We start from the raw sequence: 18965 nt of genomic DNA, 5'->3' as shown, positions 1-18965 counted from the left end.
ACACCTTCCCCCCACCCCTCCCTCTTTCCAGCTCTACCTCCTACCTGGTGGCACAAGGAGACAGGGAATGGGGGTTATGGTCAGTTCATCACCCAAGGCTTCCCCTGCTGCTCAGGGAGAGGAGTTGTTCCCTTGCTGCACCATGGCGTGCCTCCCACAGGAGACAGTTCTCTATGAACTTCTTCAACATGGCTCTATCTCACGAGCAGCAGTTTCCTGTGACCTGCTGCACGTGAATCCTTCCCACGGGCACCAGTCGCCCTCTAACTGCTGCAGCGTGGGTCACTTCCATGGGGTGCAGTCTGCCAAGGACAGGCTGCTCCAGCCTGGGAGCAGGGCCCTTCTCTCCTAAGGTCTCCCATGGGATCACAGCTTCCTCTCAGGCATACACCTGTAACGCAGCGTTTGGTGCTTGAGGCACCAACTCTGGCGTGCCCCAGGTCAGAGGGAGTCCAGCTGCGTTACTTCCACGTGTCACTGAAGCGACTTCAGCATCAGGAAAAGAGCTGCTGGCTGAGTTAGCTAGCTGGCTTCTTGGCAGAGGAAACATGGCAGGAGCGGATGGGATCGGCTCACGTTAGCTCGGAGACAAAGGAAGAGAGAAGCTGTTCTGGTCTGGCTCCTAACAGGTTTATTGTTAGAAGTTTCGCAACCCGAACGAGCTCGGAAGGGCTAGAATCCGATGGGATGTGATTGATGGGCTTGTGATGGGATGGCTCCTTGGAGCCTTGTCCTCAGTTTTATAGGGAATTTGAAAACCCCAGTGAAAGGGGAAAACAACCAATGAGTTACAAGCCAGGGGGAGGATACAATTTAACAAGAACCACTGGGGGAAACTGAGAGGCGGGAGTTATAACAGAGAACAATGAACAACCGAGTAACCGAGAATTTTCCCGAACCTGGGGAGGCAGCTTGGACCCTGGCACGGCTTAGGCTTCTGAGCCGCCCCTCGAGCCGCCCTCTGAGTCTGCCTCTTCGGGAAACTTGATCCAGGGGAGGGGCTGGGATTGATTGGCATCACGCTGCCCCAGCCCCGCAGTGGGCTGGGTCACACCAACACACCTGCTCCATACTTGGGGCTCCTCCACGGGGTGTAGGTGTATTTTTGTATCCCCGTGGTTCTCCATGGGCTGCAGGGGCACAGCTGCCTCACCACGGGCTGCACCACAGGCTGCAAGGGAATCTCAGCTCCAGTGCCTGGAGTACCTCCTTCCCCTCCTTCTTCACTGGCCTTGGTGTCTGCAACACTGTTTCTCTCACACGTTCTCACTCTGCTCTTCTCTGATCACAATTACAACTGCACAACCCCTTTCTGTTTTTCCTTTTTCTTAAATATGTTAACATAGAGGCATTACCACCATTCTAATTGGTCCAGCCTTGGCCAGAGACATGTCTGTCTTTGGAGCCACCAGGAACTGGCTCTACAAGACATGGAAGAAGTGTCCAGCATCTTCTCACAGAAGCCATGCCAGAATCCCTCCCTCCCCTTTGCCCCTCCCCCCACCCCCATTTCCAAAACCAGGCCATGCAAATCCAATACAGATGGTCATAACTCAATGGCTTCTAAAAGAAAGTAAGGTAGGTATAAGAAGTTAATTTACACCCTAGTAGAAAGCTTCACACCATACTAGGGATTCAATATGATTTATTAGATAAAGATTTAGCCTTGAGAGTCTGAATTCAACTGGTTAGAACCTTTTCATACCTAGTGCCTCATGGCACATATTCAATACAGTGAAAATAAAATACGGTAGCCTGTAATGGCATGAGTGGAGGCCACATAAGATCATTTCAAGCTGCTAAGTGCCTTGATTCTAGCTGTAATCACCTGTATCTTACCACTATCGAATGCCTCATCCAAGAGAAATAAATACTCCAGGTTTATGTACTTTGCTATGAAAATAACCCACATAGCTTACACGAAAGCTTTAGCTTTTGCCATGTTAGTCATGGCAGTGGCAGCTGCCTCCTGGACTACTGTATTTCTTTGTGCCAGAGCCACCAGTGTTGTACATTGTTGAAGCATTGATTAGCCTGAACATGCTGCTGGACCAGTGTGCTCCAAAGGGCCAGAAGCCTTTCCTGGTTTTCAGGCTTTGAGGAGCATAATGTAGTGACACTTGAAGGACTGGGCTGGGCTGGTAACCAGAAAGCCAGTACATTTTTATGTCCTGGGGGTGCGGTGATGAAGCGTCAGTGCTGGATAGGTCACTTGACTTAGGTGATCAGGCTGTGCTCCCTGGAATTGTCTACCTGGCTGGTAATGCCCCTTTAAATCATACAGTCAAAATTTGTTCAGTCCTATGCCTTTTCAGAATTTAGTCGGTTTTAGACCATGTCAGTCCAGAGGCATGGTTGTCTTACTTTCTGTTCTTCATGAATGGATTCCTACTGAATTAAGAGACTGACAGATAATTGAGAGTTTCTGGGGTTGCTTGTTAGGAACTTTGTTCATGCATTTATTTGTTGTAGTATGTAGATTGTTTATTATGCCATGCAGTTTGACATATAGTCCAGAAGAGTGCAGTTGCTGAGTTATTCTTTGTAATCATTGTATTTCTAAGGCAGGGCCATTAGCTGCTCATAATATGGACTTGAGCTCAGCAATGCAGTAAATTAAGCTGATGGATTCTACATTGTTGTGTTGTTCATATTGCCCTGTCATTTGTAAATTGTGGGATTTAATTATGTCCTAATGATTGTTTTTATATAGCTGCAGTAATACTATCAGGCATTCATCCTACATTCACCAAACTCACTGTTTTTTCATGATCAAAGCTAATTTTCTCTTTAGACAGGTCAGACTTGTTTTATTAGTTAAACTAGAGGAAGGGACGTGCAGGGGTTCGGTATATTTCATCTATGAGAAGAATGTTTTTTAAACATGTCTCAGACTCTTGAATTCCAAGATATATTTCAAAAGCACTTCATGGGAAGCACACACAAAAAATCAGGTCCCCTAAAGTACATTTTTGCCATGATTTTTCATATTGGAAGGCCAAATCTTTGTTTACCCTGCAGACTACTCTCTTACCTCTTATGTTCAGTAGAAAGAAGATGGTAGAATATCTTGGCTTGAAAAACAAGTGTCTGCTGAGAAAGGCAGGAGCCTCCCTTGGAATGGAAAATGCAACCCCCTTCCCTCCAAATTATTATAATTTTGAAATTAAGGTGCTTTCAGGCAAAGATACGAGGAACAGGAATAACTGTTCTTTACCTATATATATATGTATATATAACAAGGCAAACAAACAATAGCTGTGCCAGTAACAGCAAGCAGAACCAGGAACTCGGTGACAGCCTCTCTCGGCCACGGGCCCTTTCCCCTCGGGTGCAGTTCCGCTCGCAGCCGGCAGGGGCGCTGGCAGCTCCCGGTGGGCGGGGCAGGTGCCATGGTTCCCCCGCGGCTGCAGGGGGCGCTCCGGAGCGAGCTCGGGAAGCACGCAGCAATGGCGGCCTGGCCAAGCCAGGAAGGGATGGAAGAAAAGGTTCACAAACCCCCTGGGCAGCCGATCCCGGTGCCCCAGCAGGGCCCGTGGGAGCAACAGGCTGGAATGGCAGGAATGAGCACCAAATCCCGGGTGGTAGAGGAGATGTATTGAACTCTGGAGCTGCAGCGGGAACCCCGGGACGTCTTGGCAGGCAGGGAGTGAGGAGCTGCAGTGTAGCGAAGGCTCGGGGCAGTGGCAAAGAAACAGCGGGGGTGGGGCAGCGGCAGCCCAGCTCCCAGCAGGGTAGGGAAAAGCCAGCTCCATATCCTGGGGTTTTTCCCCTGAGGCACCGGAGCAGACGGTAAAACATCCCTCTTTTAGTGAGGTAGGGTGTTAAATAGGGTCCCAGTGCAACGACTGCTCCAGCAAGCAGAGCTCCACTCACGGTAGAAGGAAGGCAGCAGAAGGCAGAACCCCGCAGTGGTGATGAATCCTCCCCACAGTGACGCAGCCTCTCTCCCCTCCGAACGCCGAGAGCACAAGAGAGCTAGGGGCTCCACCCAGCCCCTTTTTCCCAGCACGAACCTCATGGCATCTCTGCCCTACACAAGAAAACCCCAGGTAAGGGAGAGTAGCCAGCTGGACCCTTCCCCTGAACTGTGGCCAGGTCTTTTGTCTCTCTTAAGTATCCAGCTGTTATTGTCTCCTAGCAACACGTATTGGGAAAATTCCTTAAGAGGAAAAAAGCAAAAGGGGAACTCTTAAAACCACAACATAGAATTACCATGAATGTTTAGAATGTTATTATAAAAAGAAGCAATTGTGAGCAATTCTGAAATGCTGAATCCTCTTTGAGAACTGTTTCTTAAGGTGTCATGATGCCCAAAAGATAGGCTGGAAATAAATCCCCATAGATCGATGTCTATAGAGCAGGTATTTGTTTATTGCAGCACTGTTAGTGAGGGGGATTTTTCCTCCTAACTCACCCGCCTTTGTCAAGTGCTGTGGTATATTTATACAGTGAATTTTGCTTAATGTTGCTATGTTATTACAGCATCATCACATACGCACCAGAACTAATTTATATAGCATGATCTCATGGTTATTAGATAATTCTTTGCACTGCGCATGCATTTCCCCAATTCGGGGGTCTTCGGGGGTCTTTGATGAAGGCTTCTAAAGTCTTCTTCGCTTTTGAACTTTCCAACTTTGTCTTCGGGGCATGCATAGTTATGGTGCTCATTGGTCCATCTTGTCTTGACTGGCCTAAATTATTTGTTTTGTGACTAATTGGCTTTGGCTTGCCAATTTCTCATTAGTACTACACTCTAAAACTATACACCTGGTACATTTTGGGGTTTTTGTTTGGTTTTTTTTCCTCTTTTTCTCTATTCTGCGTATAAGCAACTAGTTAACTATATACTAGCCATTATGTTGTATAAAAAGTTATTCATATTGGATTATATGGGTATCAAAAGTTATGATTCAGGTTATATAAGCATCAGGTTATATAGGTATAAAAGTTATGATTCAGGCTACATAAGTAAAAGCTATAATTCAGGCTATATAAGTAGCCTGTAGTATAGTATATATAAGATATAAGATATATATATCCAAGTAGTATATAAGACTATGCTTCAGGTTATATTTATATTCTTCAGGTTATATTGACAAAAAGTAATGATTTAGGTTATATTGATATTAGGTTACATAGATATCTTAGAACCCAAGCTATATAAACACTTTGTTACTTTGACCTAAATTATATAGACATTAGTCATAGTTAGGAGGTCCTTAACATCCTATTGCATCTCATGGTTGACAGGTAAAGCATTTCCAGAGTTGTTTTTTTCCTTAAACAGAAGTAGGTAAGAGACTGTTACTGCTTACATTCCACAGAGTCATCAGGTTTTCCTCTGGAACTAATGTTCCACTGCTAGCAAATATTTTTTGCAGATCTGTAAACATGACAGAATGTGTATGGGTATGATAGCAGAGAAGACTGATACACAGTCTGCAAAAACAGACACAGAAAATGGATTTGAAATTTTACCTAATGTGGGAACATGTTTACCAATAAAAAGACATCTGCTTTACTTTAAGAAGGTGTTAACTGGGTCATAAATTTAAGTCTTCACCAGACAGTTTTGTGCTATTCTGTGCTTCTCTTTACCTCTGTCTTGGGGAAAAAAAGCTTGTCTCAGTTCTTACTCTCTTAGAGCACTTACAACTTAAAGAGAAGTTGTCCTTAATACTCCAAGTTTATTTCTGAAGATCTTTCTGTGTGCATGCTAGTGTTTCGACTCAAAGTAGAGAGAAGGATAATAGTAGGGATCATTTTCATTTTCTGGGACACTGGGGCCTGGATTAGTACGATGATTCCTTGTATTCCTCATAGATGTCACCTTTCCTCGGTCCATTTCATTATACCCTCACACAAAAAAAGAAGTGCAATTGAACCAATTCACTTGTTTGGCTTGCTGCCTGCACTTTGGAATATGTTCCATCAAAGTCTCATCTTTTAATGCTCCTGTGAACAGTAGTACAGCAGTGCACCATCTGCACCCAAGACTAATTCATCTGCTAATGTCTTAGAAACCAAAACATTACAAAGTCTTAAGCAGACAAGAAGCATAAAGCTTGACATAATGTTTCCTGCATTTTTTCAGTGGAGCTGTTCTGTGACATCGGCCTGATGCTGGAATAAACCATGCAATTAATCTAACAGTTCTAATGACAAAGGGATATGAGAGATCAGAAGCGAGCATATAAGGTTACCTCTTACCCTTTAGTAGCCGTATGTTGAAATCTCTTTTGTGCAAGGCACAATTCAGGCATGGAGTATGCAGGTTCACAGTCTAGGTACAGTATCTCTGCCACAGAGCTGAAATATGAGTCAGTTTATCCAAAGACTGCTGTCAACAGATACGTTTTATGTCTCCAACCTACCATAGATGACATCTGTTCTATGGAGTTTTGCAGGTATTGTGTCACTTGGCTTTAGGGGTGTTGGCTGGGTACCTGTGTTAAGGTTTATATTCTACCTACATGGGTGCGTCTTCTGAAAAACTGGAGATTACACCAAATGTACAAGCTTTGAATGAAATCTACAGAATTGAAGGGCACCTGCCATATCTCTGTGGGGCAGAACAGCTACATGCTACATTTGCGTGACTCTGTAGACAGAATCTGATTCACTAAATTACATTGGAATGATTTGGTTTGCATTGGGCCTACATGTTTTCAGAAGCACCGTTACTTTGCATTTTTATTGTATTCACAAGACTTATCAGTGTGTTTATAATAAAGTAAATCTCAGTCAACCCGTTAGGCAGATATGGATGCACTTCTGAAAATTATTTATGTTGAAATATAGACATGACCATTTTACTACTGCAAGCCTTGTCTGCTTCTGTTCAATACAGTGATTGAAATATAGTTGAATCTGAATATATGGTTGCATTGCAAGTGAGGTCTTTATTATTCCATATTTAGGACAAGTTTTTTCTGTTATTTTGCCTGCTTTTTTTTGTTTGTTTCAGTAAGTAGTGGAAAATACAGTGCCAGTGTCCATATTTGTTTTATAATAAAGAAGTTGGAGCTTGAAGAAACAGAAGAATGATCCTGTTCTTCTGGCAGTAGTAGATTTTCCATTGCAATTATAACAGGTATATTCAGTATTTGAAGTTTCTCCTGTATTTTTATCATGTTCCTTTATAGTTACCATGTTCTCTAAGTTAATATATCACTTACACCACACTTTTCATACCAGTTTAAGCAGATGTATTAAAGAACGAATAACAGAATGAGTGGTGGTTTTTATCTTGAATTCCCACGTGTGCCACATCAGTATGGCTCTGACCTAAATGGAGCTAATGTCCTTTTATTTTAGAGCAGGCAGGTAAAAAATTGCCTGATAGGTTCTGGTCTTACACGCTATCTAACTTGTAGTATGTTGTCCTGTTGTTAAAACAGGAAGTCCACAAGAAGAATAATCTTCTAATTGCATGTACTCCCACACACATGCAATAATTTAATAATTGAACCTGTCTGAATTATGTAAAGGGCAGCAAATGTAGGTGGTTTACACTATCTCTGTATATTGCCTGATTGTTTTCCATAGTTGAACCTAGGGTTAGAAACTCAGTAGAGACAAAATGGGGTGTGGCCAGCAGCCTTTGCTTTAGTGTCTGCCTGTCATCCTTCTGAATTGCCATTTGGCTGACACTTAAACCAAAGCCTGATGCAGTTCCTGGATGAGTGAAGAAGAGAAGAAAAACAAAAAGTGTAAGGCGTTGAAGAGCGTGTTTTGAAATGAAGAAAAGAGTAGAAGGTATAGAAATTCTTCACAAAGAACAATAGAGGAAAACATTTCAAAATTTGTCCTGATCTTACAGCATCAGTGAGATGTGTGTTTTCTGTGTGTAGAGCAGTGTGTTTATTCATTACCATCCAATTGGCATGTAATCATGTAATCCCGTGTTTTGCAGCTTGGTACTCAGATGTTATTGGTGGCTCCTAAAGAAATACCCATAGTTTAAGTTTCCAGTCTTGCTGACACCAGAGTGATGGTCTTCAAGACAGTGACAGTGACTCAAAAAACTGGTTGCTCAGAAACTTGGTTTTGTGGCTTGTTATTCTGGATTCTCACTCATTTTTCTAAAGAAAATTTGGACGTCGTTCCCTGCTATGCTAGGATGGGGATTCAGTCTTCTCAGTCACCTGGGTGGCATTCTTCTCAGAGCACAGATGTGTTATTATTTGGGAGTACTCTTGGGATCTGTGGTGATTGCTGCCTCAAAAATTCTGATGGCATCTGCCTCTCTAATAGCAGATATTGTGTGTGATACAGCTGGGTATACTCAAATGATTTGGGACTGGATCAAAACCATAAACATATGGAATGCATGAGTGGCAAAAGACGTAAGTGAAATGGGATAAAGAATAACAAGGTAGCAATGCAATTTCCTAACCATTTGCTATGTAGCAATTAGAATGATGAAAGCATCTTAGAGGGAAGTAGGTCTAAGGTTGTTTTGGGCTTGTCTCAGTTCAGGAATAAATTAAAAGTGCTAAAATCTGTGTGAATTTAATCAGTATCCTCAGTGTTGTTAAAGATTGCACCAAATTCTAATGGATAAAATAAAATGTTTGAATAAATATAATACAGGTATGTAACAGATGTGCTAAATATATAGTGAAAAAAAGATCTAGCACCATTATTTTTATGTGTTGAAGAATGTGTGTTTCTGCCAGGAAGCGGGAGAGGAAAGGAGATAAAAGAACCTGGGCATGGGGACATTAAAAAATACAACAAATACTGTTGTTTCTGCTATGATGTGAGAGAGGGCATGGCATCTAGGTCATAGTCTGGATGAATGGGTGAAAAACCTGTTGCCAATCCAAGTGCTACCCATTTGGAATAAGGCACAGAAGTGAGGAGAGGATTTCAGTAGGATAGAAACCTCAGGCACTAATCAAGCAGTAAGTGATGTTTTGGGAGGATATTCTTTGTTGTTGTTTTTCTACAGTTAAATACAATTAAATTGAATGTATGAATTATTATTTGTGTAAGGTTCTCCAAATTATCTGCAAAGGTTGTATTTTGAAGCCTTCCTGGCTTTTCTTTTAAATCAATGTTTCACCAATGGAATATTAACTCATAATAAAGCGCCGTATATTCAGATCCTCAAATTGAGGCTGACCTGTTAAAAGATTAAGATAGAAGACTCAGATGCAGTGCAGGTAGTGCAGATAGTACAGGGCTGTTTACCCCGATGACTTCTCCACAATTTTGGTGGCTTTTCCTGATGATCTCACATGTTTTCTCTCTTCAGTGATCTTCTGGCTTTTGGGCTTTTTCTGGGTTGGGGTTTTTTGTTTGGGTTTTTTTTGGGGTGGAAGGGATGTGGGGAGACAATGTCTTGGGTGGGTGGCTTTGTTTATCAGTTAGGTTTTGGTGCTTTTTGTTGGTTTTAGTGGTGTTGGTTTGGGGTTTTGAGGTTTTTTTGCTATAATTACTTTGAGCCAACCTCTGCTCCTGATGTCTTTAACAGTCATGTGAGTGTGCCAGTCTTATGAAATCTTACTTTGAGGGAATAGGAATCTTACTGGTGAATCAGTTATATGCATGGTTTAGTGATACACTGAAGATGTTGTGAATTCCTCCACTGCTGTAATCACAGTAACCACCTTTTGGTTTGGATGTGCCTTTGATAAGACAGCCTGTTGTGCAATATATTTTCCCAGCATCTACACTGTCTTAGAAAGTGCCAAGATTTCGATGCTTTTGACAGTTCCCACTAAAATTCTTCTCTGAAGCCATGGGATGAGCTGTGGTGGAAAGTGCTCGTAAAAGTTTCAAGCGTTCCTGAAGAAACATCACCACAGAACCTCCCTAACAACCTTTTAATTAGAGCAGCAAATAAAAATTTGTAGCGGTGTGCTCTGATTGGGATCTGAGTCAAAGACCTTCCTGTTGAGTCACAGGATGTGCTACACACAAATATACAAGTAGAAACAAGAAATGACCAGGCTTTCCTTTTTCTTGGTCAGAAATTGTTGGGGACATAATATGGGATACATGCTGCATGAATGAGTTCTGTAGGAGGAAGCTTAGCTACCTGACAACTCCTGCATTCAAACTGTGCCACCTTTGCAGTCAATTTTTGATAAAAATCAGCAATTGGTTTTTGTTTAGAGCTAAATTGAGCAGTGCCAGGCTGTGGGGAACCACTCTAGTGCAGTGCACATGGCACCCCCCAGAGCTTGTCAGCTGTGCTTTCCCTATGTGCTGTGGCCACACAGATGACAAGGAGCACTCATTTATTTTGCTTCAGAGTAAACTGCTTGCTATGGTCGTAGGGGAAAGAACTCAACCCTTCTTGCTGGTTATGTTCGTATGCTGTATGGAAAATGAGTTTTGTTCCTTTTTTTTGTAGTATTGGGTATTTATTAGCCACAGCTGTGGGCATCTTGGTTTGAAAAGCAAGATCCTCAACTTGCAGTGAAGGTAGTTTTCCTCTATTTATACCTTTTAAGAGCTTGGTCCTACAGCTCTGTTACAGTAAATTTTTTGTGTGCATGGTTAGGAGAACTAGTGCTGTGTGAGAGTTGCTCTGACCACAAACTGTAAAGAGTAATCAAATGCTGTACTTCTGCCTATAAAGCGCTTTACCACAGGGATAAATTTATGTTAAAAACTACCCAAACCCTTCTTCCAGATCAGTTTGTGAGTAGTTTTGTTTGCTTTGTTAAATTCCCTCTGAAGCACACCATGGGTTAAGCAGTATGCAGAAAAGGCTTTCAAAGTAGTTTAGTTCACTAGAAAGGTAAAGCAGAGTCATAAACTGGGAAGTTACTTTTCAGTGTGTAGGGGGAGCAAGGCAGTTCCACAGCTGTTCCCTGGAGCATACTGCTAGGTCACTGCTTCTCCAGTGCTGGTACTTAATGTTCTGTGTGGAGCTATGCAGTCAATACAGTCCTGGCTAGTTACTATCTGCTAAACTTTATTAAAGGGCAGCACATTTTTGCTATTCTAAACTCTCCCCATGTGAAAAATCCTTGTTACAACAGTTAGTTGTATTGTCAACTGGAGAGGAGGCTGGCATTCCTCAGAGGAGGTAGTTATAATGCTTAAGTGTTCTTTCTAATATTGTTTGATATATAATGTCTCTGACTTCCTTTACTTGCTTTCATGTTTCAGTTATCACAGTCAAGGAAAACAGGTTTTTTCCTCCAAGAGTCCTTCAAGACTGCTGATTTAGAGCTCTGGAGTGTGGATGGTTACCCCACCCCAGATATTCTGTTTCTATCTAGCAGATTCTCTTTTTTTTCCTCTGTGCATGGTAGTAGGTCTTTTTGGCCAAATGGTAAGTTTGAACATGCTAAAGTTACATGGTGGGGATCAAAATTATTCTCCAGAGACAAATCTCCTCAGCCATCAAGTCAGTTTAGTCCTGCAAGTTCAGATCGATGTAGAAATCAACCCTATGGATGATTTATTTCTTTGAATTTTGAAATCACAGATCCCGCAACTAGGCACTTATGACCCCACCACCACTTGCAGAGGCTACGCCATGTGACTGCATGCTGCTGAAGCATTTTATCACTTGCAAGTTGCAGGCTATGATTACACCATGCCCTTGACATATAAAATTGTGAAATCATCAATCTGTGAAATCTTCTGCATTCTTCAAAAGACGTCTGTACAAATACCTTGCCTTCGTCTCCTTGGTATGAGTTTGGAAATGTCCATCTTGGGGTGCATCAGGCAGAGCATTGCCAACAGGGTGAGGGAGGGGATTGTCACACTCTGCTCTGCACTGGGGTGGCCTCACCTCGAGTGCTGGGCGCAGGTCTGGGTGCCACAACACAGATAAGACATTAAGCTGTTAGAGAGTGTCCAAAGGAGGGCACAAGGATGGTGAAGGGCCTTGAGGGGAAGCCTCGTGAGGAGTGGCTGAGTGTTGCAGTGGGGATACTGCAACACACATATATCAAACCAGGAGTCCCGTGGAAAGGAAATATATATGGACAGACAGATGTTTCAGAGATGTTTATTTCTCCAGCCACATGGCCGGAGCTCTGCCGAGGAACTGTTCCAGTCACGGGACCAAGGGTCCTTCTGCCCGCGCAGGGAACACAAACCAACCAGTGGGAACGAGGCTGAGCAGGGGCAGGGAAGCCCCGTGTCTGTGCCCTCAGGGCCCCTCTCCCAGGGCTACACGGCAGGGGAGGGACCCCAACACCTCACCCGTTTTATTTTAATAAAAGGAGAATGAAAACAACTGGATAAACATAACAAGAACAGTTTCAAGACAAAACAAGCCACCCTCCTGAGTCTTTAAATGTCCAAACAGATTCTGTGGAACATCTTAGGGCTGACAGAAGGGAGACAGAACTCTGAGCATGCTTTGTGGGGAAACTGAGGCAGGAGAGGGTTTAACTTCTTCCCTTCCCCTTTTCATCCCCCACTCGGCATTGGAAAGGGATTTTTGGGGAAACAATTGGCAAAAGCATGGTTTTGTGAGGGAAACCATGGATGAAAAAACGGATTGGGAGTACACTGGGGGTAATAGGACATAGGGTAAAAGGGAAAGGTGGGATTAGGAAAGGGAGACTGTAGGGGGGGTTTACAAGGGAGATATTGTCTAACGTGACTACGATTTTTAGCATATATACTGCCTTTCACAGAAACACCATCAGGCCCAGTGACCTGCGATGCTTGTAACCCTTTTCTACCTCGTATAATTTTGAATTCCACCACCTCTCCATCTCCCAAGTTTGGGATGCATTTTTCAGGGTTATTCTTTTTAATAGCAGTTCTATGCACGAATATGTCTTGCTGGTTGTCACACCTTGTTATAAAACCATAATTTTGCTTAACATTATACCATTTTACTATCCCTAAGGTCTTAGTTACTATGATCTTTTCCTTTTTCCGAGTGGCTGCTGTTTTCTGTCTCGCTGCATCTTTGCTCTCTCCTTCGGTCGCTCCCGTGTTGGAATTGTCGGAGCTGCTGGTGCCTGCGCGCTCTTCCCGGGGTCGCGTTCGGGGCTGTGCGGGCCGGGCCGGGCCGCGCCGCTCAGTTCTCCGTGCGTCGCCTCCTCTGGTCGCAGCTTCGCTGCCGCTGCCGGGCGCTGTACCCACGTCTCGGCCGGGCCCCCAAGCGACGACCCCCCCGCGCCCTGCTCCAGCGCGCCTTTCGGCTGGGCGCGGCTCCGTTCCACCGCCACCGCCGCCAGCCGCCGCCCGCGCGCCGCCCCTCTCGGTCGGGCGTTCCCGGGGCTCGCTCCACCACGCGCTGCGCGGGGCTGGGCGGGCACCGCCGGGTCCCGCCACTCCCGCCGCGCCTCGCTCCACCGCCGACACTGCGGCTCGCTTGGCTCCGCCCGCACGCGGGAACTGCCTCGCTGCTGCTCGCAGAGCGCTCGGCGCACGTGGCCTGGGCCGCACGGTCCCTGCGCCAGGCTTCCCTTCGCCAGGACACAGCTGACATTGTTCAACAGTCTCGGTAACTAAATAATATTCATGAAAATATTCTTCCATCGGCATATATTTTGACTCCAGTATTAACTGTGTCCAAACGGTTTTCCAAAAGCCCTTGGTAAGAATTAAATCCCAAGAAACATAGAAAAAGTTCTTAAACAACCATGCCAGGAAGTGTTTCAGTTCTTTTTGAGCTTGAATCAAGCTAAAATTTACAAATTGTTGTTCAAGAATCATTTTAAGTTTAAGATAAATGTCCATATGCGGCTCTGAGAGCCAAGAGTCTTCCCACGGTTCCTCCATAGTTTAGATATGGAATAGCAAAGCAAAACCAAGAAGAGGAATCCAAAGTTTCCAGGGTTTACTCACACAAATCAGTCGCTTAGGGATTGGGGATCGTTCTGCCCGCATTCCCCACCATTATGTTGCAGTGGGGATCCTGCAACACGCATATATCACACCAGGAGTCCCGTGGAAAGGAAATATATATGGACAGACAGATTCTTGCTAGATGTTTCAGAGATGTTTATTTCTCCAGCCGCATGGCCGGGGCTCTGCCGAGGAACTGTTCCAGTCACGGGACCAAGGGTCCTTCTGCCCGCGCAGGGAACACAAACCAACCAGTGGGAACGAGGCTGAGCAGGGGCAGGGAAACCCCGTGTCTGTGCCCTCAGGGCCCCTCTCCCAGGGCTACACGGCAGGGGAGGGACCCCAACAGCTGAGGTCACTTGGTCAGTTGAGCCTGGAGAAGAGGGGACTGAGGGAAGACCTCACTGCAGTTACAACTTCCTTGCGAGGAGAAATGGAGGGGCAGGCACTAATCTTTTCTCTGTAGTGAGCAGTGACAGCACCCAAGGGAATGGCCTGAACTTGTGCCAGAGAAGATTTAGGTTGGATGTCAGGAAAAGGTTCTTCACCCAGAGAGTGGCTGGGTACTGGGGCAGGCTCTCCAGGGAAGTGGTCACAGCACCAAGCCTGACAGAGGTCAAGAAGTGTTTGGACAATGCTCTCAGGGTCATGCTGTGACTCCTGGGGATGTCCTGTGCAGAGCCAGGAGCTGGGCTTGATGATCATGATGGGTCCCTTCCAACTCAGGTGATTCTGTGATAACTGTAGTTGCTGCCACTGTTCATATTGCTGTATTGAGTGCTCTCATCCAAATCATGGGAAGTAGACTTCTGCTGTTATTTCATACATGTAGCTTTTCTGATAACCATGCGTAATGCCTGAAGTGGCCCCCTAAAAAACAGAGACTAGACAAGAATGAGGGAATAAAGGTAGGTATTTATTTGGAGGGCCTTCAAAGGTACACCCTGGGGAGTCCAGACGGTACTGCCAAGATGGACCCGAAGATGGACAGCGGGTCACGAGTTCTTCACACTTTTATAGGTTTGGTTTATTTGCATACCAGGGTTAATTCTCCAATTAAAGCTTCAGTTAATGATGAAATTTCACCAAGCTTGCCCCCCTTTTGAGGCTTTTGGTTTATACTTTTTGGGCATAGGACAGTCTGAGTGTCCTTGGAGAGCAGGCTTGGAGAGGCTTTGTTATGTCTACCTAGCACAAGTGAACAGAAGTTAACAGGCTACAAGAAACTTCAGAGTTACACACTAGGCAGTACAGGATTTGAAAAATACGAAAGTAAAAACCTCAGGCATCATATAGAACTGTATTTTAAAGTTAATGGATTGGGTCCTACAGCTGCTGGAGGTCCATTTCAACACAAGATTTCAGATTTATGGTATAAATAATTGGAAGATATTCACAATTAAATTATCACTTTTGAGTTATTTGCAGTTAATTTGAGGGGCTGCACTGACTCCCACATGGTTTTAGGTGAGTTTTGTTTCTTAGCAACATGGAGTTGAGGGTAATTTTTTTGTAACTGAAGGTCATCATGTTCGTGTTCAGATTTATCAGCGTTTGTTAGAAAGGGTGCAGTGCACTAACTAAGAATGTCATAGCCTCCTTGCAGATCTTTGCTTTGGAAAATGCCTCTGATACCATTAACTTCTTAGGACAGTTGCTGAGGGCACTGTGTCACCAACAGTGTGTCTCTGCTGTCCATCCTGCCACATTAACCTGAGCTTTGGTAGGAGTAGCAAACTGACAGGACCAGACCTGAGCTTGCCATTGATGTGTATTGTTTCTATATCCTTAGGGATATGAAGCCATTCAGGGAGGCTTTCAAGAGGAAGAGCTAATAAATTGCTCTGAAGTTGATACAATCTTCTCTGGGAAAAAGAGCAGGGCCTGGAAAGCCTGTGATAGAGAGCAGCTGTTTTCAGATACCTGCATGAAATCTCAGACGTGCTTTCCTGCCAGCTGGTGCAGTGCAGAAGATTAGCAGATATGTCCATAGCACTGAAGCAAGACTTTAATAAAGATAAGACTTTCCGGCCAAAACGCAAGTTTGAACCTGGAACCCAGAGGTTTGAACTTCACAAACGAGCGCAGGCATCTCTCAACCCAGGCATGGACTTGAAAGCAGCTGTGCAGTTGCCCAGTGGAGAAGACCAGAATGACTGGGTGGCTGTTCATGTTGTTGACTTCTTCAATAGGATTAACCTAATTTACGGAACTATCTGTGAGTTCTGCACAGAGAGGACCTGCCCAGTGATGTCTGGAGGCCCTGAGTACTGGTGGCAGGATGACTTGAAGTACAAGAAGCCCACAGCTTTGCCAGCACCCCAATATATGAATCTTCTCATGGACTGGATTGAGGTGCAAATCAACAATGAGGATATATTTCCTACAAGTGTAGGTAAGTGTAAGGAAGAAGTCCTAAAGTGTAAACTGCCTTTCATTAGTGTACTAAGCATGTTCTCTTCCACCTTCATTTTTACGGACATTAAAGCTGTTGAACAGCAGGTGGGAGGAGGGGGGATCAGAAATAGTGTGCAGTGTATGAAATGTTAGCTGTGGTTGGTAGGTATGGTAGTGTTTGTTAGCCTTAAATGTTTTTCCCTGATGAGCCTCTCAGGTTAATCACTGAGGGTGATCAGCATTGCATTAATACCTTCTTGAAAGCCAATCAAATTTGTATGGCTTTGCCTTTTGTCTGGCTACTTAGACAGATACAGAATGGATGGAAAGCAAAACTATGAGAGTGCTCTCCTAGTGTGTACATCTATGTACAAGACAGTGGAGAGTCAGGAATGCAGTGAACTTTGCCCTCGACCCTCTCTTGATTTCTCATCCAAAACTCACAAGTTGGGAAATGAATTATTCTCCAAAGTATTGTTTCAGTATTATATATAACTAATAAGCATTGCTATTATTTAAACAGACAGCCCAGATGAGAGAGCTGTTAAGAGCTTCACAAATTTCCTTTTATAATATTCTCTCTGAAGAGTGGCACAAGTCAGTTGAAGTATTTTTGCTGAAATAGTTCTCTCTGGATAAGGTCAACTTAGCAGAAGAGTGTATTGTGTAATATAGACAGCATAAATATTTAGCTGTGGCTGCATGCAACAACAAAAAAAATGTTATACCTTAGAAATGTCAGTGTACTTGCATGATTTTTAGCGGTTTTAGTTAATGGGTCCTGATTTACTTCTTTCAAATGGAAAAGCAGGGAGCTTGCTGTAAGAGATGTAAACTGTTGTATATTAGTTGGCCCAGATGAGTAACAAGCAAGAAGAATGCTGTATGTTCATATTAGTTCAACCCAATATTTTGGAGTTTATAGGCAGCTAGGGCCTGCAACTAATTAATTATAGGGTAGGTAGGATGCATCAAGAGGCTGTGTCTATCAGTGTTTCCAGACCTTTGAAATACCTTATTCTTGGACTTGATGGCTATTTATCTGGACAAACCTGTGGTTTGTTTCTTAGTTTCTGCCACTTTTCTGTTCTACTCTAATAGGTAGAAAGGATGCATTAACTACATTTTTAATCTGGACTTTGACAACATGGCATGAAGAAGGAGGATATCAGAGGAAGCAGTATCATATACTTTGCATAATGAAAAATGGGTTTGATTTCTCAAGCATTTGTTGGTTTTTGTTTCTTCAGGATAAATGATTTTTGGAGTTGAAGGTTGGTTAAAGGTGCAGAGAAATAGGTGATTTTGCTTCCACTGGCATTTCTGCAGGCTTTTGTTATACCGAGTTTCTACCTTGGAGTACTCCAATATTGTTCTGTTTTCTTGTGGTTTGCATATGTAGAAACTGTTGTCTGTCAGCACGTATGGGGAGCAGGTAGCACACTGGTGTGCTAATGGGTTTTACTGAACCGACTAATGATGTCTAGCACACAAGTATTCAGCCCTAGATGCTCCCCTATTATATTTGTAGTAAGATACTTCTGAAGGAACTTTTATCCTGATGGCTTACCTGTTGTAAGCTGAGAATGAAATCAGTAAATACTCTCAGTCTACAGGTTTTCTCCTTCCAGCAGCTTCTGCTGTTGTCAATTTAATCAAACATGAAGGAACTGAAGAAAGGGAAAGGCATCTGGTCTCTAAAATGGGGCTGGACTCTGATAAAAGTCAAAACAGGAAAGCTTAATGTTCATGAAAATCTTTGTCTCACTCTGAATTGACCCAAAGGAAAGGGACAAGTCAGCTTGTATTGGACTGTGTCGTATTCTTATTACAGACTGAGATGATTGGACAGTCCCATAAAGAGATTCTATAGATACCTTTAGAGCACTACTGGAGCAGCACATGTACTCCTATTCCTTTCTTGCCTCCTCCTCAGCCTTTTTTGCAGGTACCGTACTGGCCCCCTGCATACTTCTCATTATCTTTTTTATTTACCACTTTTCATATGAAACTGTTGATAAAATTGTTTGGCAGGCCTTAGATCTTTCAACTCAGCAACAGATATATGCTGTGTTGAATTCGGTGTTCTGACTATCTCTTATGTCAGCAAGTCCCTACTTAAGCACTCAAAACAGTCAAAGGGAAGTTTGGATCTGTTGCTGGGGTAAGTTGCCTTTCAAAAGAATCTTTCTGATTGATTTTCACATCTGTCCCATATTTGGATGTGATACTACCTGCCAACCTGAGTACTGCTTGTAAAGCTGTTGAAAGAAGTGCAGTCACTGAGCATGTGTATTCTGTTCTGCACTTCACAAGTGATCAGAGAGGGAACCTTTGTTGCTGTGTTGGGCACTGTTCGTTCCTACCTGTTCTGCAGTAGCCTTTGGTTGGATGCTGTCATAGCTTAGCAAGCATAGTCCCGGAAGGGACGTCCTTGCTAAGGGGTGCTTACAGCTTCCTCTGGGACCTGATAGAACCTATCAACTGGCCAGTTGAATATAGACAATTCTCTAAGCCACTTAAAGTTGTGACCGCCTCTGTGATCCACATTTAAGAATAGGCAAACTGCCCCTCCAAGCTCTCTCTCGTTTCCGGCGCTGGGACAGGTGGCTGCGGGCCCCGTGTGGGGGCCAGGCCCTGCTCGGGCCAGGCCGGGCCAGGCCACGGCCATCCTGGAGCCATGGACCTGTTCCAGCCATGGAACCCCCCCACTGCCTTGCCGTGGGCAGCCAGAGCGGCTCGGCTCTCCGCCCTCTCCACTGCGATAAGAAAAATTC

The 18965-nt window shown here is 44.1% G+C and overlaps 1 protein-coding gene across 2 annotated transcripts in view; it reads left to right on the top strand.

Annotated features, from left to right (window-relative positions):
• LOC125320497 (MOB kinase activator 3B-like) overlaps window positions 1-18663 on the top strand; it is a 40123-nt gene extending 21460 nt beyond the window's left edge. For both annotated transcript variants that reach the window (XM_048292876.1, XM_048292877.1), the window contains exons 2-3: window positions 15584-16186; window positions 17290-18663. In XM_048292876.1, coding sequence (XP_048148833.1) covers window positions 15775-16186; window positions 17290-17447 — 570 coding nt within the window. In that variant the 5' untranslated portion in view covers window positions 15584-15774 and the 3' untranslated portion in view covers window positions 17448-18663. The remainder of the gene's footprint in view (window positions 1-15583; window positions 16187-17289) is intronic.
• The last annotated feature ends 302 nt before the right edge of the window (window positions 18664-18965 follow it).

The sequence above is a fragment of the Corvus hawaiiensis genome, chromosome Z (assembly GCF_020740725.1).
Source record: "Corvus hawaiiensis isolate bCorHaw1 chromosome Z, bCorHaw1.pri.cur, whole genome shotgun sequence".
Classification (NCBI taxonomy): domain Eukaryota; kingdom Metazoa; phylum Chordata; class Aves; order Passeriformes; family Corvidae; genus Corvus; species Corvus hawaiiensis.
This window is presented reverse-complemented; position numbering and strand designations above follow the sequence as displayed.